Genomic DNA, 23,119 nt, shown 5'->3' with positions numbered 1-23,119 from the left:
TGCCCCATTAACACACGGGGCCACTAGACACTGCCCCATTAACACACGGGGCCATTAGAACACATATTGATCGCATTATATACGGTGTAATGTTGGGGGCACTCACCCAGCGCCTTGCAGCCACGTTTGTCAGGCCGCAGCTCGTAGCCCTGCACGCACCAGCAGTGGAAGCTGCCGTCTCTGTTGGTGCAGCCCTGGCTGCAGTACCCATCCTCCGCACACTCGTCCACGTCTGCGGGAAGCAGCACAACAACGTCAATGTAGGAAGCGACCGCAGATGCTGCATTACACCGAGTCCAGGCCAGCACTGTCTCGCAGCGGTAGAGTTGCTGCCTCACAGCGCCAGACACCCACCATGGGCCGTCACAATCAGTCACGACATGTCAGGCTGTCTGGCCTCCGCAGCCTCCAACCCTATCGTTCCCCAGCCCCGCACGGCCCACCTTCACCTTCTCCCCACCACTGCCCCGGCAAACCCATTGCTCCTTCCTGCTCCTGCTCCACGGAAATCATTCCCACCTACCTCAACTCCATCCTATCCCCCTGGTCCAATCCCTCCCTACCTATGTCCCAGATGCCTCACAAGCAGAGTCTGAAGAAGGGTCTCGACCAGTGTTAGGTAACGGACCGAGAAACACCCCCACCTTTCCACCCCCTCCCCCATTTCACCCCCTCCATTCATTGTGCCCCACCAGGGTTTGCACCCATTTTCTCTCCCCCACCCTGCCCCTCCCCAGCCCATCCACTCATATTCCTTCCTCTAACTGCATTTCAAGCCTCTTTTATCCTTATACTTATCGCACACTTTATGTCCATTCATCCCTGACTTTCCCAACCATTTGCCAAACAGTATCCACCTATCACTTGCCAGGATAAGCACAAGATGCTGGAGTAACTCAGCGGGTCAGGCAGCATCTCTGGAGAGAAGGAATGGGTGACGTTTCAGGTTGAGATCCTTCTTCAGACTGGACTCGAAATGTCACCCATTCTTACTCACCAGAGATGCTGCCTGACCCACTGAGTTACTCCAGCACTCTGTGAAACGTCACCTATCCATGTTCTCCACAGATGCTGCCTGACCCGCTGAGTTACTCCAGCACTCTGTGTCCATTCGGGTGATTGTGGTAGCTGGAGGTCCGTACCTTGGCAGGACTTGCCGTTGTCCAGCAGGCGATAGCCAGTGTGACAGGTGCACTGGACCAGGTCTCTGTCCAGCTGACATTTTTGCTCACATCCCCCATTGCTGATGTTGCAACTCTCCTCCGTAGAGCGTTCACCTGAATCAAAGCACACGCATGCCGTTAATACAACGCATCTTCACTGCATTCCCGTTAAGTCACTAAAGGTGTAACTGGAAATTGATAACAACAATCGGCCAAGGGCGCTGATCAAATATGTGGCAAGGAATTGCAGATGCTGGTTTAAACCGTAGATAGACACGAAAAGCTGGAGTAACTCAGCGGGACAGGCAGCATCTCTGGAGAGAAGGAATGGGTGATGTTTCTGGTCTGAAGAAGGGTCTCGACCCGAAACGTCATCTATTCCTTTTGTCCAGAGACGCTGCCTGCCTGTCCCGCTGAGTTACTCCAGGGCCGCTGATTAATGTCATCAAACAGAACACACAATAAAGGGCCTGTCCCACTTGGTCACATTGACTGACGTGTCAGGGTCGCTGAAAGATTTTGAACATTTCAAAATCCAGCGGTGACAAAAAAAATGTTGCGACACTTGAGGAGACACCGCACGTCAATATGTCGTCACGCCGCGACTATTTCGGTGACCTGATACGTCAGTCAATGATGCCGGCAGTCGCCGAAATAAATCGGCAAGTGGGACAGGCCCTTAAGGTTATACATCTAATGGTTCAGATTGCAGGGAGATGGGGAGAGGGTGGGGCTGTGATCAACGCATGATGTTAAAGACCACAGGCGTGTGGGGCTGTCGATTTGATGGCGTGGAATTGGTGTACTGATGTTGAGAAGGATGGATGATCAGTAGGTGTCCTCAAGACCCACCCGCCACGTCAGTTACAGTTGCTCGACAATTTAGCATCATAGTTTATATCGAGACCCTTCGTCAGTCTGAGGAGGTGAGTCTGAAGAAGGGTCTCGACCCGAAACGTCACCTCTTCCTTTTCTCCGGAGATGCTGCCTGACCCGCTGAGTTACTTAAGCACTTTGTGTCTATCTAAAGGGAGGCTGTGACAGATTAAACTGCAGACTGTGTGAAGTAGATATATATTTTAAAGTCTAATCTGTGGTGCTGGTGTCCCGTGATGGGGTGGTGTAGATCCAGACTTACGGCAGCTCTGGTGTGGACTTTCGTCTGTGGCATCTTCACAGTCATGAGCCCCATTGCACACCTTGCGTTGCCCAATACAGCGGCCATTGCCACAGGTGAACTGATCGGGGGAGCAGTGCGAGATCTCTGTCAACACAAGAGCAAGAATTATCCCACAGCCGTCACTTCGCAGCTCTCACCTGGAGCTCTCACCTGGAGCTCTCACCTGGAGCTCTCACCTCGCAGCTCTCACCTCGCAGCTCTCACCTGGAGCTCTCACCTGGAGCTCTCACCTGGAGCTCTCACCTCGCAGCTCTCACCTGGAGCTCTCACCTGGAGCTCTCACCTGGAGCTCTCACCTGGAGCTCTCACCTGGAGCTCTCACCTGGAGCTCTCACCTGGAGCTCTCACCTGGAGCTCTCACCTGGAGCTCTCACCTGGAGCTCTACCTACAGCGCTGGCACAGAGCACAACACCAGGATATCGCACGCCTCAATTGTGGAAAATTAGTTCCAATATTAAAAATTATTGGAAAGTCGTGCAAAAGTTTTTTTGGGATAAAGTTGTACTTTGAGGGTTTTGTTAGAATAATAAAATGTCAGGATTAGAGCCATGGAGTCTTACAGCACGGAAACAGGCCCTTCGGCCCAACGCGCCCATACCGACCAAGATGCTCATCTACACTAGTCCCAATTGCCCACATTCTGTCCATACCCCTCTATATATTAGTGTGTAGGAAAGAACTGCAGATGCTGGATTATACCGAAGATGGACACAAAATGGTGAAACCTGGCTGTGGTCTATCTTCATTTTGTGTCTGTCTTCCCTTTATACCTTTCCTGTCAGGTACTGTTGTAACATTTAAGAGACATTGGACAGGTTCATGGATAGGACAGGTTGAGAGGGATATGGGCCAAGCACAGGTTAGTGGGACTTGTGTAGATGGCGCATGTTGGTGGGTGTGGGTACATTGGGCTGGAGGGTCTATGTGTGCTTGCTGTGTGACTGTGTCTAAGTTGCTTATGTACATGTTGGTGGGTGTGGGTGGGTGTGGGTGGGTGTGTGGGTGTGGGTGTGGGTGGGTGGGTGTGGGTGTGGGTGGGTGAGTGGGTGTGGGTGTGTGTGGGTGGGTGTGTGTGGGTGGATGGGTGGGGGTGGGTGTGGGTGTGTGTGGGTGGGTGTGTGGTGGGGGGTGGGTGGGGGGGCGGGGGTGGGTGTGGGTGGCGTGGGTGGTGGTGGGTGGGTGGGGGTGGGTGGGTGGGTGGAGTGGTGGGTGGGTGGGATGGGTGGGGGTGGGTTGGTGGGGGTGGGTGTGGATGTGGGTGGGTGTGGGTGTGTGGGTGGGGGTGGGTGTGGGTGGATGTGGGTGGGTGTGGGTGGGGGTGGGTGTGGGTGGGTGGGGGTGGGTGTGGGTGGGGGGGGTGGGTGTGGTGTGGGTGGGTGGTGGTGTGGGTGGGGTGGGGGTGGGTGGTGGGGGGTGGGGGGGGTGGGGGGGGTGTGTGTGGGGGTGGGGTGTGGGTGGGTGGGGGTGGGGTGTGTGGGGGTGGTGGTGTGGTGGGTGGGGTGGGTGGTGGGGGTGGGTGTGGGGTGGGGGTGGGTGTGGGGTGGTGGGTGGGTGTGGGTGTGGGTGGGTGGGTGGGTGGGTGGGTGTGGGTGGGTGGGGGGTGGGTGGGGGTGTGGGTGGGGGTGGGGGTGGGTGGTGTGGGTGGGTGTGGGTGGGTGGGTGGGTGGGTGTGGGTGGGGGTGGGTGGGTGGGTGTGGTGGTGGGTGGGGGTGGGTGTGGGTGGGTGGGGTGGGTGTGGGTGGGGGTGGGTGGGTGGGTGTGGGTGTGTGGGTGTGTGGGTGTGTGGGGGTGGGTGTGGGGGTGGGTGGGGGTGGGGGTGGGGGTGTGGGTGGGTGTGGGTGGGGGTGGGGGGGGGGGTGGGTGGGTGGGTGGGGGGGTGGGTGTGGGGGGGGGGGTGGGTGGGTGTGGGTGGGTGTGGGGTGGGTGTGGTGGGTGTGGGTGGGTGGGTGGGTGTGGGTGGGGGTGGGTGTGGGTGGTGCGTGGGTGTGGGTGGGGTGTGGGTGGGTGTGGGTGGGTGTGGGTGGGGTGTGGGTGGGGGGTGGGTGGGTGTGGGGGGGGTGGGTGGGGGGGGGTGGGTGGGGTGGGGGGTGTGGGTGGGTGGGGGGGTGGGGGTGGGTGGGGGTGGGTGGGGGGTGTGGGGTGGGTGGTGTGGGGGTGGGTGGGGGTGGGTGTGGGTGGGGGTGGGTGTGGGTGGGGGTGGTGGGGGTGGGGGTGGGTGTGGGGGTGGGTGGGTGGGTGTGGGTGGGGGGGGGTGGGTGTGTGTGGGTGGGGGTGGGGGTGGGTGTGGGGGGGTGGGGTGTGGGGGGGGTGGGTGTGGGTGGGGTGGGGGTGGGGGTGGGTGGGGTGGGGGTGGGTGTGGGTGTGGGTGGGTGGGTGTGGGTGGGTGTGGGTGGGTGGGTGGGTGGGGGGGGGTGGGTGGTGGGTGTGGGTGGGTGGGTGGGTTGGGTTGTGCGGTGGGTGTGGGTGGGTTGTGGGTGGGGTGTGGGTTGGTGTGGGGGTGGGTGTGGGTGGTGGTGGGGGTGGGGGGTGGGTTGTGGGTGGGTGGGTGGGTGGGGTGGGTGTGGGTGGGTGTGGGTGTGGGTGGGTGTGGGTGGGTGGGTGGGTGGTGGTGGGTGTGGGTGGGTGTGGGTGGGTGTCGGTGGGTGGGTGTGGGGGTGGGTGTGGGTGGGTGTGGGTGGGTGGGTGGGTGGTGATGGGTGTGGGTGGGTGTGGGTGGGGGTGGGTGTGGGGGTGGGTGTGGGTGGGTGTCGGTGGGGGGGTGGGTGGTGGTGGGTGGGGGAGGGTGGGTGTGGGTGTGGGTGTGGGTGGGTGTGGGTACATTGGCCAGGACTCTCTGTGCCCGCTGTGCGCCTGTGTCTACGTTGCGTATTTACCTGTCTTCTCGCAGTCCTCCTCGTCACTGTTGTCGGTGCAGTCGTCCTCACCGTCGCATCTCCACGCCAGGCGAATGCAGCGGCCCGACTTGCAGCGGAACTGCTCCATGGTGCACTGCGATGCAGCTGTACGACAACAAGACATACACATGCTAGCGCTCTCCCCTCAGCTTAGTGTAGAGATACAGCGCGGAAACAGGCCCTTCAGCCCACCGAGTCTGCACCGACCAGCGATCCCCGCACACAAACACCATCCTACACACACTAGGAACAATTTACATTTATACCAAGCCAATTAACCTACAAACCTGCACGTCTTTGGAGTGTGGGAGGAAACCGAAGGTCTCGGAGAAAACCCACGCAGGTCACGGGGAGAACGTACAAACTGCGCACAGGCAGCACCCGTAGTCGGGATGGAACCCGGGTCTCTGGCGCTGTGAGGCAGCAACTCTACCCGCTGCACCACCGTGCCGCCCCGATGCGGTGGTAAAATAGCATCCGTTACCAGCCTCCCATTGACCATTTTACAGGGCAGTGATTTATCATCAAACCACAACCAGAGAGTAGTGTTGAACTACTAGCTACCTCATTGGTGGCCCTCAGACTATCCTTGATCAGATTTTGCTGGCTTTACCTTGCGCTAAACCTTATTCCCCTATCATGTATCTGTACACTGTAAATGGCTCGATTGTAATCATGTATTGTCTTTCCGCTGACTGGTTAGCACGCAACAGAAGCTTTCCACTGTACCTCGGTACACGTGACAATAAACTAAACTCAACTTACTGCAATTTCTCTCGTCGGACTGGTCGTCGCAGTCAAAGTCACCGTCGCATTTCCAGCCGGCGTTGATGCAGAGCCCGCTGTTGCAGAGGAACTCGCCCGACCGACACGGGTGGTGTGAGGCTGCAGGAACAAGCAGAAGACACGCTGATCGATGCATTGCCGTGAGCAGCCGTGGAGGACAAGACAATGGATACTTCTCCACAGATTGACAGATTGGTGATTAGTGCGGGTGTCAGGGGTTATGGGAGAGGGCAGGAGAATGGGGTTAGGAGGGTGACACAATACAACTCCTCCTCCCTCTGTCGTGGGGCAGACTAACCCCCCCCCCCCTCCCCACAATCTATGCACATCCCTAATCCTTTCCATTCGTCACTTTAAATCCATGCTTCATGTATCTTGTTGTGATTGTGACTGTTGGAAGGTAGACAGAGATGCTGGAGAAACTCAGCGGGTGAGGCAGCATCTATGGAACGAAGGAATGGGTGACGTTTCGGGTCGAGACCCTTCTTCAGGGGTCAATTTCCCTCCTCGGATGAATAAAGTTCTATTGTATCGTATTGTATCGTAGATCAGCCATGACTGAATGGCGGAGCAGACTTGATGGGCCGAATGGCCTGATTCTGCTCCTTGACCGCATGAACTGTGCAGTAGCAGTGGGGGGATGATTTTTTTGTCTAATTGTAGTCCTGTGGGTCTGTGTCCAAGATGGCTGCCGTGAAGAGAGAGTGGACGCTGGCGCGCTTTGGCTGCCGCTGCTCCCTCTTCACATATGTGTGTTTTTGATTTTCTGTTTTTGGATTGAATTCTGTTTTTAATTTGTGTCTCTGTGATGTCTTTATTACTTGTTATATTCCGATTATATGTTATTCCGATTACTATGTAAGGTGTCCTTGAGATGTCTGAAAGGCGCCCATTAAATAAAATGTATTATTATTATTATTAATATTGCAGCACAACTGTGTTTCCAGAGCTACCCCCGTGGGCACGTATAGTTGGTGGGTTGAGGTGTATTTCTGTGTCTCTGTCACTAGAGGTTCACAGTGAGCAGTGTGGAGCGCAACGTAGAACCAACGTGAAGTTTAGATTATTCCGCTCGCCTGATTGCTTCCACATGTCCCGTGTGAAGATTGCCGCCAAACAGAGGCAGGCTGTTGGAGGCCCTTTCTGCCCTGGCCTATCCTACATACCCAACTAATACCAGCACCCCAGACATTATTAAAACAAGTGTTTCCACAAGATGTTGTCAGTATCTAGCATGCCATGGTCATTGTGAAATACAGCTGCACATTTACAAGAGGCAGTCTCAATCTCAGCCTGATTACAATTGCTAACTCCGCCTGTAACATCATTTGTCTGAAGAAGGGTCCTGACCCGAAACGTCACCTATCCATGTTCTTCACAGATTCTGCCTGACCCGCTGAGTTACTCCAGCACTCTGTGAAACGTCACCTATCTATGTTCTCCACAGATGCTGCCTGACCCGCTGAGTTACTCCAGCACTCTGTGAAACGTCACCTATCCATGTTCTCCACAGATGCTGCCTGACCCGCTGAGTTATGGTGCAGCAGCATCTGTGGAGCTAAGGAAATAGGCAACGTTTCGGGCCGAAACCCTTCTGGAAATAGGCAACGTTTCGGGCCGAAACCCAGAAGGGTTTCGGCCCGAAACGTTGCCTATTTCCTTAGCTCCATAGATACTGCTGCACCCGCTGAGTTACTCCAGCACTCTGTGAAACGTCACCTATCTATGTTCTCCACAGATGCTGCCTGACCCGCTGAGTTACTCCAGCACTCTGTGAAACGTCACCTATCCATGTTCTCCATAGATGCTGCTGCACCCGCTGAGTTACTCCAGCACTCTGTGAAACGTCACCTATCCATGTTCTCCATAGATGCTGCTGCACCCGCTGAGTTACTCCAGCACTCTGTGAAACGTCACCTATCTATGTTCTCCACAGATGCTGCCTGACCCGCTGAGTTACTCCAGCACTCCGAGCCTTTCTGATCATTTACGCTGTACATTATTCTCTACTTTGTCTCAAAGTAAAACTCCTGGAGAAATGTTAGCCTTCAGAGACCTTACTGGAATACATATTACTCACATCAGACGTTCCATTGGAGACCTGGGCCTTCCATTGAGACCAGGACTAACCTCAATCTGTGACCTATATTCACTGATAAACTATTCAAGCATTGGTAATCAAACTAATACTAGCCCCACAAACTACATCATAACTACCAACACTCCAGACAAGTCAACAAAGACATGAGAAGGAATCCGTGTGCCCATGAAGTGTTGCTCTTGCTCTACACTTGATGTACGTGCCAAACATGATGCCAAGACTAACTCTTATCTACCAGCACGTGATCCGTATCCCTCCATTCCCTGCATGTCCATGTGCGTATCTAAAAGCCTCTCAAACACCACTATGGTATCTGCTTCCACCACCACCCCCTGGTAGCACGTTCTAGGCACCCACCACCCTCTGTGTAAAAGGTTTCCCCCCGCATCTCCTTTAGACTTTGCCCCTCTCACCTTCCAAAGGAAGGCCCAATTTTGCACTGTTTGGTTTGAAACTGTTTCAGTTCTTTCACATGGGATGACATTTGAAGGACAACGTTGCCTCTTAGTGAAACACAGCCTACACTTCACCCATAGCCAAGTCCCAGGTTGACCAATTCACCCAGCCTTGAGTTGGCCAGCTGTCGTATAGAGAGGAATATCTTTGTCGGAAGGCAGAACGTTAAACAGTGAGTGGAAACCAAGAGAACTGCAGATGATGGAAGTGAAATAAAATCAGAAATTGCTGACAAACACTCGTCAGGTAAAGCTTTAATTGGGAAGAGAAACAGAGTTAATATTTAGCACATAGAATGGCCAATCGCATTCCTTGGTCGGGGTAAACATTCTCCTGCAACTGAAACATTCTTGGGTTTTTGAAAGACTAAAGGGCCTGTCCCACCACGAGGTCGCGTAATTTACATGCCAAGGACACGTAAGTGGGACAGGCCCTTACTGATTCTCTGGTCCATCGAGGTGAGTCCATGCTGGAAGCTGAACACCTGCTGTAGGGAGTTGCGGAGTGCAGAGATATTGATGACCTCAGTAATAATACAGTGGTGATTGGCAACTCATGCGTGCTGGTATCTGTTGCAAAGTGAGATCCCATGCCACCACTTCCTGCATTTATTATGAAGATAGACACAAAAAGGCCGGAGTAACTCAGCGGGTCAGACAGTAGAGATGCTGCTTCACCAGCTGAGTTACTCCAGCGTTTTGTGACTCTCCTGGGTTTAAACCAGCATCTGCTGTTCCTTCCTGGTTTTATTATGCCTGATGAATTATCGTGATAAATAATCTAAACCTTTAACACACAAACACACCGAGCAACTCTGGCTGATCTTCACAGTGGTCTCCGGCTGGGGATTGAAACGGAGTGAAATCATAGAGTCTTCCAGCGTGGAAACATCACTAGATTTTGAATTTGCTTCTATTTTTATAGATGATATGGAGGTGTGTGTCGGAACTACAGATACTGGTTTAAACACAAGATAGACACAAAATGCTGGGGTAACTCAGCAGGACAGGCAGCATCTCTGGAGAGAAGGAATGGGTGACGTTTCGGGTTGAGACCCTTCTTCAGATGTGTCTGAATGGGAGGAGTGGCATAAATGTCGCTGACGTCACATCCTGCATCAAGATGAAAGATTTACATCGACGACTGCATTGGTGCCACCTCCTGCACTTCATCCATTTCACCACTAACTTCCATCCGGCACTCAAATACACCTGGACCATTTCCGACACTTCCCTACCATTTCTTGACCTCACTATCTCCATCGCAGGTGATAGACTTCTGACCGACATCCACTATAAACCCACTGACTCCCATGGCTATCTAGACTACACTTCTTCCCACCCTGCTTCCTGTAAGAACTCCATCCCCTACTCCCAATTCCTCCGACTACACCGCATCTGCTCCCAGGATGAGGCGTTCCACACCAGGGCATCTGAAATGTCCTCATTCTTCAGGGAACGGGGGTTCCCCTCCTCCACCATAGATGAGGCTCGCACCAGGGTCTCTTCCATACCCCGTAACACTGCTCTCTCTCCCCATCCCCGCACTCGCAACAAGGGCAGAGTCCCCCTAGTCCTCACCTTTCACCCCACTAGCCGTCACATACAACAAGTAATCCTCCGTCAGTTCCGCCACCTCCAACGTGACCCCACCACTCGCCACATTTTCCCATCTCCCCCCATGTCTGCCTTCCGCAAAGACCGCTCCCTCCGTAACTCCCTTGTCAATTCTTCCCTTCCCTCCCGTACCACCCCCTCCCCGGGCAGTTTCCCTTGCAACTGCAAGAGATGCTACACTTGTCGCTTTCCCTCCCCCCTCGACTCCATTCAAGGACCCAAGCAGTCGTTCCAGGTGTGACAGAGGTTTACCTGCATCTCCTCCAACCTCATCTATTGCATCCGCTGCTCTAGATGTCAGCTGATCTATATCGGTGAGACCAAGCGGAGGTTGGGCGATCGTTTCGCCGAATACCTCCGCTCGGTCCGCAAGAACCTACCTGACCTCCCGGTGGCTCAGCACTTCAACTCCCCCTCCCATTCCCCGTCCGGCCTCTCTGTCCTGGGTCTCCTCCATGGCCAGAACGAGCAACACCGGAAATTGGAGGAACAGCACCTCATATTCCGCTTGGGGAGTCTGCATCCTGCGGGCATGAACATTGAATTCTCCCAATTTTGTTAGCCCTTACTTTCTCCTCCCCTTCCTATCTCTCCCTCAGCCCTCGGGCTCCTCCTCCTCCTTTTTCTTTTCTTCTCCCCCCCCCCCCCCCCCCCATCAGTCTGAAGAAGGGTTTCGGCCCGAAACGTTGCCTATTTCCTTCGCTCCATGGATGCTGCTGCACCCGCTGAGTTTCTCCAGCATTTTTGTCTACCTTCAATGATTAACTAATTGATTAAACTGTAAATGAGAAGTTGGCACTGGACATTTCCACATTGTGCCCACGTATTAAGTTGCTGCAGAGATATGTTCAGCTGCAGCTGCCGAATGTCAGTGTGGTTTATAATGTGAGGTGCGGTTGGGAATCGTGTAACAAGAGGATAGGATTTTACTGCCAATATAGTCTGTGCTTTTAAAAATAGTGCCCTGCTTTCTCAGGAGAAGTACTGTGCAATGTGTACTGAATGAAGGGCCTGAGCTACAGGGAGAGGGTGGGCAGGCTGGGACTCTATTCCTTAGAGTGCAGGAGGATGTGGGGTGGTCTTATAGAGGTGTATAAAATCATGAAGGGAATAGATCGGGTCTTTTACCCAGGGTACGGGGATCAAGAACCAGATAGATTATGGTTAAGATGAGAAGGGAAAGATTTAATAGGAACCTGAGGGGAAACCTTTTCACTCAAGAGGGTGGGGGGTGCATGGAACAAGCTGCCAGAGGGGAAGCTGAGGGAGGGTCTATAAACAGCATTGAAAAGACACAGATACATGGATAGGAGAGAGAGATATGGACCAAACACAGGCAAATGGGGCTGGCTTGCTTGGTGATCTTGGTCGGCATGGGCAAGTTGGGCCGAAGGGCCTGTTTCATCATTTTGAGACAATACACAATAGGTGCAGGAGGAGGCCATTCGGCCCTTTGAGCCAGCACCGCCATTCAATGTGATCATGGCTGATCATCCACAATCAGTACCCCGTTCCTGCCTTCTCCCCATATCCCCTGTCTCCGTTATCTTTAAGAGCCCTATTTTAGATCTGAAAAATAAATAAGACTCCTCCTACAGGGCCTGGGTCCGTGCAGTGTGACTCTGACGATGACTCCATGAATCGACATCCATGGGGAAGGTGAAGGCTCTGGTGTGTGTCTGGTCAGGTTAGAAGGCAAGAGTGAGTTGACCAGTGTGGGTGGTGTCGTGGGGACTGTGTCTAAGGTTCAAACACTGAGCTTTAAAAGGTACACATGTTGAACGTGCTGAATGGGAACAGAATGAGGTGTACTTGCTCCAGCAGACAGTCGACACCAGCGAATATGAAACCATTGCCTCCGTTTGCAGCCCACAAGCTATTTATTATTTCATAATTACCTCACAATGCATGCGCTAGTCTTTCAAATTACATGTTACCATAATAGCCCCTTCCTGCAAGATTATGTTACTGATCACCATCTCTCACTGAAATTACTCTGTGTGTTTCACCAGCCACTGCTTGTTTGTTGTCTGCAGCAGCCGACATTACTGGCTAAAGAACATCACTGGCTTCAGCTAACTAGCGGTCAGCTTCAGCACAGAGAGCTTTGCTTCATACATGGTCAACTAATTCATCAAATGCAGACCAACAGAGTTATGCCCCTGTCCCACTTAGGAAACCTGAACGGAAACCTCTGGAGACTTTGTGCCCCACCCAAGGTTTCCGTGCGGTTCCCGGAGGTTTTTGTCAGTCTCCCTACCTGCTTCCACTACCTGCAACCTCCGGCAACCACCTGCAACCTCCGGGAACCGCACGGAAACCTTGTGTGGGGCGCAAAGTCTCCAGAGGTTTCCGTTCAGGTTTCCTAAGTGGGACAGGGGCATAACTGTCCACACTGCAGGCCAGTGCTGAATGGGTCTCTGATGCCATCACTGCCCATTTTAATCTTTAAAGTAAAATTCAGATGGAATCTTCCACGGTAATTCTACATTTCCACCTGTGTTCAGGACACATGGGATAACCAAAGTGATCTTGTTGCACACTTTATCATTAGTTCAAAATAATTTTTTTTCAAAATAGTTGGACAAAATACAAATCAGTAGATTCTTGATTAGTGCGGGTGTCAGAGGTTACGGGGAGAGGGCAGGATAATGGGGTTAGGAGGGAGAGATAGATCAGCCACGATTGAATGGCAGAGTAGACTTGATGGGCCGAATGGCCTAATTCTACTACTATTCCTTGTGGCCAAAACCAAAATCTCGAGCAGTTCAATTCCAACAAATTGATGTTGTCGAGCTGGAAAGGGTTCAGAGATGATTCACGAGGATGTTGCCAGGACTCGAGGGTCTGAGCTATGGGAGTGGTTGGCAGGCGAGGACTCTATTCCTTGGAGCGCAGGAGGCTGAGGTGTATATAATCATGAGCGGAATCGACAGGGTAGAAGCACGTAGCCTTTTGGACCTTATAATCATATTGGGGCAGAGCCCTCTTGTGGCGACTGTAAGGACAGTCTTACACAGACACAACATGTACGTATTGTGACATCCCAGACCACCAGCCCCAGGTCATTGACTGCCAAGTTTAATTGGGTAGGAATAATGAGAGACTAACCACAATCAGATTCATCGGACCAGTCACCGCAGTCATCATCACCATCACAGTGGTAAACGTCAAGAATGCAACGCCCGTACGCACACTGGAACTCCTCCATGCTGCAGTTGGTGGCAGCAACCTCCGCAGCTGCAACATAATACACAAGGTGACAAGCAGTGTTAATTAGGCGTGGTCACCAGCTACACTGTAGTCTGTTTTATTACCTTCCTCATCTTACCACAACCAGCGAGCGGTGCTGAACTACTATCTACCTCATTGGTGACCCTCGGACTGTCCTTGATCGGACTTTGCAACTTTACCTTGCTCTAAACGTTATTCCTTTATCATGTATCTATACACTGTAAACGGCTCGATTGTAAACGTGTATTGTCTTTCCGCTGACTGGATAGTGCGCAACAAAAGCTTTTCACTGTACACGTGACAATAAACTGAACTGCAAACTGTACCTAAGTTGCACACAGAGTACTGGAGTAACTCAGCGGGTCAGGCAGCATCTCTGGAGAACATGGATAGGTGGCGTCTCAGGTTGGGACCCATCTTAAGACCATTGGGAAACGTCACCTATCCATGTTCTCCACAGATGCTGCCTGACCCGCTGAGTTACTCCAGCACTCTGTGAAACGTCACCTATCCATGTTCTCCACAGATGCTGCCTGACCCGCTGAGTTACTCCAGCACTCTGTGCCTGTCTCAGGTATAAAGCAGCATCTGCAGTTGTTTGCTATTACATACTGTGGTATGACAACATCCCTTCATTCAGACCATACTTGAGCTTTAGTTACACTGATGTGATGTACTGCCCTTCGACAAGAGTCAGCAAACTGATGGGTTGCTGTTTATAAGTGATGGTGATCCTGAATCATTATGACTGATGTGTGAATCACTCTGACAATCTTCTCACTGCTTTGCCTCCTTTGTATTAACCTATAGTTTTAGAGGTGGAGCATGGAAACAGGCCCTTCGGCCCACCGAGTCCCTGTCGGCCCATCGATCATCTGTTCAGACTGTGTTGTTCTGCTATCACCCTATATATTCTGGAGCCAGCACATTTTCAGAATAGTCCACTTTGATAAAATGCCAGACATCGAGTTACCGTTCGTAAAATAATTATTTGTTTCTGCTCTGATTACTTAAGCGTTTAGAAGATTTACTTAATTTTAGAAATACAGTGAAGAAAAAGTCCCTTCGGCCCACTGAGCCCGTGCCGACCAGCGATCCCTGTACACTAGCATTATCCTACACACTAAGGACAATTTACAATTTCATCGAAACCAATTAACCGACAAACCTGTGCGTCTTTGGAGTGTGGGGGGAAACTGGAGCACCCGGAGAAAACCCACGCAGGTCACGGGGAGAACGTACAAACTCCGTACAGACAGCACCCGTAGTCTGGATCGAACGTGGGGCTCTGGCGCTGTGAGGCAGCAACTCTACCGCTGCGCCACTGTGCCACCAGTTTATTGATGAGGTAACTCAGAAAGTGCCTTTGGGAGAAGTGTTATTTATTTTTCAGATCTAAAGTTATGAAACCGGGCTGATTAAACTTATCCATTGAAAATAAGTGAGAGTATCTGCAATGAAACGCGATCATGAGAGCAGCGATTAGTTCCCCATCTGTGCCAGACAGTAGCTCGTCACCGCGATGGCTTTGTTCATGTGCCAGATGTCAAGTCATTCCAGTATTGATGACACCTTGTGATCGGGCAGAAATTATTGTCCTTTTTGTATTTTTCTCATTTTTGCATTTACTAGTTCTACTTGTTTATCATTTCTCAACAAGACAAGAACTCGCTGGAGGCAACCCTGCTCTTTTCTCCCACACAGGGTTTTAATGTCAGGGTGGTGGTGGATCACACGTTGGGGATAATTTCTGGGTGTAGGTTTTTTGTTGGAACCAACTGCAAGGGTGTTTACTGTCAGCGAGCTTTGGCTGCGAAATACTTCACTACATCTGTCATGACTGCTACCCAGCCCGCATCTGCCTCAGGGCAATGTAAACACCTGTAAAACCTCACCAGAGATGAGTAGCAAGATGCAAACAACCTGACACGTTTACAGCGCAGAGCTTTCATCTTGTTGGCTCCAGAGCAAGTCGTGTTTCGTTTTCCTGCTCCAGGATGCAACACATCCAACACTAGCCACTGCATCCATCTTGTAGCTCAGGTGTGGAGTGAGGACCTCCACCCTCAACAACTACACGAATCATCCACCAACAGCAGCCTTGACAGATGCCCCAAAGTGAGGAGATCTGGAATTTACATTCTTCTCCGCATCAACCATTATCAAGGCCCAGCCTCACAGCTGCATGCTATCAAAAGGAATGCATACAATGCAGCTCCAATGAAAACAATAATTGAGCTGCACATTCCCACACATCACACCTGCATGGAGCAGCAGAGAATAGTGGCCCTTTGCCCCTTTGATACGAGAGGTTTGAACTCATCTCATGCCAACTATTACTCTGACGTCTGCCAAGCTATTGATGAAAACTGTGCCAAGAGGTGTCACCATTCTAGCCATTACTGCTACTTGAGGGACCACATCTCTCCAATAAAAGACAGTGGCCCAAAGTTATCCCCAAACGGAGGTCAAATCAAATGTATTAACCCTGTGCTGCAGGCATGGGTCAAAGAGTCTTTTATTGGGTGGCATTACCTTAAAGCTTTGCCCTCTAGTATTCGATTCTCCCATCTTGAGATCTATGCCTCTCATCACTCTACTCAATAACCAAAGGTCTGCAGCCTCATTTTGTTCTGGTATTTTATTTCATTCACATGTTTAAACTGTAATGTTTTATTATTAATGTTTTATGTGTCATTCTTAATTGTTACTGTTTGTCGTGTTGTTACTGGCGGGCGGAGCACCAAGTCTAATTCCTTGTATGTGTACATACTTGGCCAATAAACTTATTCATTCATCATTTTATTTATCAGCTTTAGGATTCGAGAGAAAACAATCCAAGCTGGTCCAGCCTCTCCCTGTAGCTAACTCCTCCCTAGTGCAGGCATCATTCTGGTAAGCTGGACACAAAAAGCTGCAGTATCTCAGCAGGTCAGACAGCATCTTTGGAGAAAAGGAATAGGTGACGTTTCAGGCTGAGACCCTTCTTCAGACTTCAGTCTCGCCCTGAAACGTCATCTATTCCTTTTCTACAGAGAGACTGCCTGAGCCTCTGAGTTACTCCAGCATTTTTGTTCCCGATGTTGGGGAAGTCCAGAACAAGGGGTCACAGTTTAAGGATAAGGGGGAAATCCTTTAGGACCGAGATGAGAAAAACATTTTTCACACAGAGAGTGGTGAATCTGTGGAATTCTCTGCCACAGAAAGTAGTTGAGCCCGTTTCATTGGCTATATTTAAGAGGGAGTTAGATGTGGCCCTTGTGGCTAAAGGGATCAGGGGGTATGGAGAGAAGGCAGGTACAGGATACTGAGTTGGATAATCAGCCACGATCATATTGAATGGCGGTGCAGGCTCGAAGGGCCGAATGGCCTCTACTCCTGCACCTATTTTCTATGTTTCTATGTTTCTATCTTTGGTTTAAACCAGCATCTGCAGTGTCTTCCTGCACATCACTGTGGTAAGAATGTGTTTAAAGTGACTGGAGCAGTGAACATCAGTGTAAAATTACTGTGAGGATAGATTGTTTGCCAGCACTGCCAATCCCTCCTGTAAATACAGGGTCTGGATGTACTGTGTTGCTGTAATTTATTGCTACTTGCTATCTGCAACATGGTGTCTGCAGTGTTGGGCTGGTTAAATCAGACAGCGTTTGTGCTGCTTATGTTATGTGCAGTGAGCTCATCAATCCGTTGAGGCCACCATCCCCAGCAGATGCACGAGTGCTCATTATCCGCACTGTGCCTTCATCAGCGGAGATCAAAGAGGAGTGCGAGGGATCTGGGAGCCGGGGGGCGGTGGGCTCAGCTTTCAAGTCCTCATTAGTTGCAACCAACTCTCAGCCACCGGAACCTGATCTTGTGTCGTCCGTCCATGACTCGTGCATCAGCAGCAGCAGCAGCAGCAGCAGCTTTGCATTTAATAATCTCCTTCCCTTTGTCCAACCATCAGTGTACAAGATGTAGTATTCTTGACGTAGTGGGGAAAGTAACTGTAGCAGAAAGCAGAGTGTGTAAGAGGAGTGTGCGTCCACTCACCATCCTGAACAGCGACTGGCTTTGTAAACAGTGGAGCGAGAATGACCTCATACATTGGAACCGAGTTGCCCCGTGCCAGGGTTTGTACGAGAAACATTGTTTTTAAAATCCATGCCATGTTATTCACCAACTAGAGAGCAGTCCTGGACTACTATCTACATCGTTGTACACCCTCGGAATATCTTTGATCGGACTTTGCTGCCTCTACCTTGCACTAAACGTTATTCCCTTATCCTGTATCAGCCCACTGTAAATGGCTCAACTGTAAACATGTATTGTCTTTCCGCTGACTGGTTGGCACGCAACAAAAGCTTCTCACTGTACCTCGGTACACGTGACAATAAACTAGACTGAACTGGACTCCATGCATCATGGTACACTGGAGTACACCTCCACCCCATTGCGGACATTGGGCTTTGTCTCTGGAACTGATGCGCTACAATGCTGAGAACTATATCCTGCTCTCTGTATCTTCCCCTTTGCTCCACCTATTGGACTTGAGTTGGATTTGATTTATGTATTGTATTATCTGATGTGTTGGGAGAGCATCCAACAAAAAACATGTCAGTGTTGAGTGACCCCTTGTTGTAACAGACCACGGGGGAACGATGGTGTCTGTTTTTGTCCACTATAACCGAGTGAGGGGGGTGAGGTTTAACCCAAGGCTGGGAGGGAAGAAACGGGTGTCGAGTGGGTGGGGGGGGGGAGGGTGGGTTTAAACCAGAGGGGTTCCCCAGGCCGGGGAGCCTCAGACCGCCCCCCTCCCCCCAGCCCCACAGGGGGTGCACACACCAGCCAGGGACGGGCCCGGTACCTGCACCACATCCACACCGCTCGCTGTCTCTGCTCGCTCCGTGACCACACACCGGGCACCGGGCGGGAGTGGGGGACAGTGACCCTCGACCCCTTATAACCAAGGCCTGCTACATTGAGGTCCGTTAATGCGAGGGTTTACTGTACCTCAGCGCACACGACAAAGCGGAACCTTCTGGAAAGTGCAACCTATCACGACGTGTTGGTTCACAGTGCCGACATGTTTGATATCCTGATCGCTTTGTCACTCAAGGCTGGAGCCCTGATGGTTAGTTAACTGGTCTCTCATGTTCTGCGTGGGGTCACAGCCATTTACAAAAACCTAGACTTTCAGCTGAGAATAAAGATGTCAAAACTTCTTGCCCAAAGATTGTCAAAAGACTTTAAAAGATTTAATTCAATCATGAGATAAGATGAAATGAAATAAAGATTCTACAGATATTTTGATCATTTAGTTGGTAAATAGATGGCAATTTGAAGTGGGACTGTGCTTCATTAAAACATAACAAATACCAAAGAATATAGAAACAAAGAACTGCAGATGCTAGTAATAAAAAAAGCCACAAAATGCTGGAGTAACTCATGACTCAGGATGCTTCTCATCTCAGTCCTAACTGGCCTACTCTTTATTTTTAAACTGTGACACCTGGTTCTGAACTTCTCCAACATTGGGAGCATTTTTCCTGCAGTTACAGTAAGTGAAAATCTAGCAGGCAAGCAGGATGCTTTCTCCAACCACCCCCATTTGAAGGCCACTATCTTCCACCGTTTCTACCCAGTGCTTGGTACTTACCTCCAGCAGCCACTGGTTGTCCTCCAGGATGCACCGAGCCACAGCCTGATCCATGCCGGTCACCTGGGCGAATTCAGCGCAGAGACTCTCACGGCAGCAGCGCAACGCTTCCGACCCTCCGATGACCACGGACACTTGTACTGAGGCTGCTCCATGGCCAGAGCTGCAGCGAGCGACTCGCCAGCCCGGCAAACACTCGCCAGCCCGGCAAACGCTCGCCAGCCCGGCAAACACTCGCCAGCCCCGGTTCCCTGTCTGCATCTGCCCCCGCCGCTGCTTCTGCTTCCATCCCTCCCTCAGCGCTAGCTCTCCAACACTCGCGGCCCATGCAGTTTATGAGTTTTGAAATTTTCGTTGATCACAGAATTTCTCACGACAGAGCGTGAGAAATTTGTGATCAGCGTGAGAGAGTGAGAATTTGTCAAAATGCGTGATTTTCACACTCAATGCATGAGAGTTGGCAGCCCTGTGGCAATCATGTTTGTGGGTCGATGTGCCTGGGTCAAGGTGTGGGAGGAGTGGGATAGCTGGAGGCCCCTCAGCAGCCTGGGACTCGAGTAGATTGGGTGCCTAGAGGCCCCACAGCAGCCTGGGGCTCGAGTAGTTCGGGTGCCCAGAGGCCCTGCAGCAACCTGGGGCTCCAGTAGACTGAGCACTGCTCCAAGGGGCCTGCAACGGCATGGAGTGGTGGAGCACTGACAACATCACCAGGCCAGGCCAGGCCAGGCCCTGGAACTCCCACCCAGTGCCGTCGCCAGGACAACGGGCCTGTAGGGCCAAGACAAGACTCTGTCTACATTTTCAACACCTTTGAACTTGAAGTGTACAAGCTGGTGACGCTTGTGTGCCACCTCCGTGTAATCTACTATTCGTACACTCTTGAACTTAAGTATGATTCCCAAGTAAGATTTTTACTGAACCAAACTGTAGTTGAGAGAGATATGGGCCAACTGCGGGCAGGTGGGACTAGTGTAGATGGGACATGTTGGTCAGGTGTGGGCAAGTTGGGACCAAGGGCCTGATTCCACACTGTATCACTCTGTGACACAAACCAATACTTACGACAACCATCTTCGTCAGAGCCGTCCTTGCAGTCGGTGTCACCATCACAGTACCAGTGCTCGGCGATACAGCTGCCATCGTTACAGCGGAACTCCTTGTCTGAACACTTCCTCATGTCTGCAATGGACAAACAGAAGATGCATTAAAGAAACATGCGGCATCTCAGATACAAAACAAGGCTGGACAACAGCTGATCATCGAGACACTAGGAACTGCAGATACCGGTTGACAAAAAAGAACACAGAGTGAATTAGAAGAGGGATGTGGGCCAAAGATGAGACTCGTTCAGTTCAGTTAGTTTATTGTCACGTGTACCGAGGCGCAGTGAAAAGCTTTTGTTGCGTGCTAACCAATCAGCAGAAAGACAATACATTACAATCGAGCCGTTTACAGTGGATAGATACAAGATAAGGGAATAACATTTAATTATACGTTTAAAATCTCCAGTTATTTCCTGCAATATTGTAGATGAGGCATCATGGACGGCAAGGCCAAGATGGGCCGAAGGGTGTGTTTGTGTTGTATGACTGAGTTTATGACAGAGTGCTGGAGTAACTCAGTGGGTCAGGCAGCATCTGTGGAGAACATGGATAGGTGACGGTTGGGGTCAGAACGCTTCTTCAGACTGATTGTATTAAGGGGGAGAAAGCTGGTGGGTGGTGGGGGTGGGGGGGGGGAGACTAGCGAGTGATAGGTGGATACAGGTGGAAGGCTGGTTTGATAGGCATATGTTTGGACAGAGCTGAAAAGACAAAAGGTGTGGGATAGGGATAAAGATGTGAATTGTGAAGCCAGAGAGGGGGGGGATATCCCCATGGCAGATAATTACAATGGACAATGGGTGCAGGAGGAGGCCATTCGGCCCTTCGAGCCAGCACCGCCATTCAATGTGATCATGGCTTACGTAGACAAAGGAGATGCTGTAATACTATCCACACAGTGAATGGCCTGTCAATGACCAGTAAGGAGGCAGGACTCACCGCACTGTTCATCACTGTTGTCACCACAGTCGTTGTCACCGTCACAATGCCACAGACTGCGGATACAATAGCCGTTCTGGCAGTGAAACTCATCTTCTTCACACTCTCGAGGAGCTGAGGAGCAAAACAATGGAGAGATGAAGTGGCTACCACCATTTTGTTTCTGCAGCAGCACAGAATTAGTCATTACTGGCGCATGTTTAATATCCAGCCTTTGTCTTCTTTCACTGGGTGGCACGGTGGCGCAGCGGGTAGAGCTGCTGCCTTACATCGCCATAGACCCGGGTTTGATCCTGTCTACGGGTGCTGTCTGTACGGAGTTTGCACGTTCTCCCCGTGACTGAGTGGGTTTTCCCCAGGATCTCCGGTTTCCTCCCACACTTTAAAGACGCGCAGGTTTGTAGGTTAATTGGCTTCGGTAAAATTGCAAATTATCCCTAGTGTGTAGGATAGTGTTAGTGTGCGGGGATCGATAGCCAGCACAGACTCGGTGGGCCGAAGGGCCTGCTTCCTCACTGTATCTCTGAAGTAAATAACCTAAACACTGGCGTTTCAAATCAGATCTATGTGGTAGAAACTTTCTTGGCAGAAAGTTATTTAAGGAATAACACATTTTGTGTAGTCTATTGTCACGTGTACCGAGGTACAGTGACAAGCGTTTTGATGCATGCTAACCAGTCATGTATTGTCTTTCCGCTGACTGGTTAGCACGCGACAAAAAGCTTTTCACTGTACAATAGACAGTAGGTGCAGGAGAAGACCATTCGGCCTTTAGAGCCAGCACCACCATTCAATGTGACCACAGTACACATGACAATAAACTAAATGTGTTATTCCTTAAAAAATCTCGCATCTCTGCATTCTGCTGAGTGGCCACATCTTCGACCACACTACTTGCATCAACTCTTTCCCACAATCAGCATATATATATTTAAAACAGCTCTCACTTTAAAAAACTGATATTTTTCTGATTAAGGATCTTGGCAACCAAATTCTCACAAACCACTTAAAAGGTTGTTATGTTTTTTTAATATTCATTGATTGAGGTTTCATGTGTAATATAAACTTGGACAACTAAACAACTGCAGCTGGTGTCATTTCTGTTATTTTCTCAGTTTCAGGTTCTAGCTATCTCCAGCAAGACTAGTACTTCTTATTCATCCTAATTACACTTCAAAACAGACACAGAGTGCTGGAGTAACTCAGCGGGTCAGGCAGCATCTGTGGAGAACATGGATAGGTGACGTTTCACAGAGTGCTGGAGTAACTCAGCGGGTCAGGCAGCATCTGTGGAGCTAAGGAAATAGGCAACGTTTCGGGCCAAAACCCGTAAGGGTTTCGGCCCGAAACGTTGCCTATTTCCAGAAGGATTTCGGCCCGAAACGTTGCCTATTTCCTTAGCTCCATAGATGCTGCTGCACCATAACTCAGCGGGTCAGGCAGCATCTGTGGAGGACATGGATAGGTGACGTTTCACAGAGTGCTGGAGTAACTCAGCGGGTCAGGCAGCATCTGTGGAGAACATGGATAGGTGACGTTTCACAGAGTGCTGGAGTAACTCAGCGGGTCAGGCAGCATCTCTTTCAAGATGTCCCATGAAGTTAGTCCCATTTGTCCATGTTTGGCCCTTGTCCCTCTCAACCAGCCCTATCCATGTCCCTGCTCGATGCCTCAACTCCCTCCTCTGGCAGCTCGGTCAATCCACGTATCACTCACGTCTGCCCTGTTCAATTTCCAGAGCTGAATTTAGTTTAGTTCAGAGATACAGAGCAGAAACAGGCCCTTCGGCCCATTGAGTCCGCGCCGACCAGCGATCCCCGCACACTAGCACTATCCTACACACACTAGGGACAATTTACACTTATACCAAGCCAATTAACCTACAAGCCCGCATGTCTTTGGAGTGTGGGCTGAAACCAAAGATCTCGGAGAAAACCCACATGGTCACGGGGAGAACGTACAAACTCCGTACAGACAGCACCGGTAGTCGGGATCGAACCCGGGT

The 23,119-nt window shown here is 50.9% G+C and overlaps 1 protein-coding gene across 4 annotated transcripts in view; it reads right to left on the bottom strand.

Annotated features, from left to right (window-relative positions):
- The window catches only part of lrp4 (LDL receptor related protein 4), a 203,954-nt gene that overhangs the window by 61,723 nt on the left and 119,112 nt on the right, over window positions 1-23,119 (bottom strand). For all 4 annotated transcript variants that reach the window (XM_033038628.1, XM_033038629.1, XM_033038630.1 and 1 more), the window contains exons 4-11: window positions 21,115-21,228; window positions 20,135-20,251; window positions 13,309-13,437; window positions 6,004-6,123; window positions 5,218-5,343; window positions 2,302-2,427; window positions 1,143-1,277; window positions 107-232 (exon numbers count right to left, since the gene is read on the bottom strand). In XM_033038628.1, the coding sequence (XP_032894519.1) occupies window positions 107-232; window positions 1,143-1,277; window positions 2,302-2,427; window positions 5,218-5,343; window positions 6,004-6,123; window positions 13,309-13,437; window positions 20,135-20,251; window positions 21,115-21,228 (993 nt within the window). The remainder of the gene's footprint in view (window positions 1-106; window positions 233-1,142; window positions 1,278-2,301; window positions 2,428-5,217; window positions 5,344-6,003; window positions 6,124-13,308; window positions 13,438-20,134; window positions 20,252-21,114; window positions 21,229-23,119) is intronic.

Source organism: Amblyraja radiata, chromosome 20 (assembly GCF_010909765.2).
Source record: "Amblyraja radiata isolate CabotCenter1 chromosome 20, sAmbRad1.1.pri, whole genome shotgun sequence".
NCBI classification, from domain to species: Eukaryota; Metazoa; Chordata; class Chondrichthyes; order Rajiformes; family Rajidae; genus Amblyraja; species Amblyraja radiata.
Note: the sequence above shows the minus strand (reverse complement) of the source record. Positions and strands in the feature narration are given on the sequence as shown.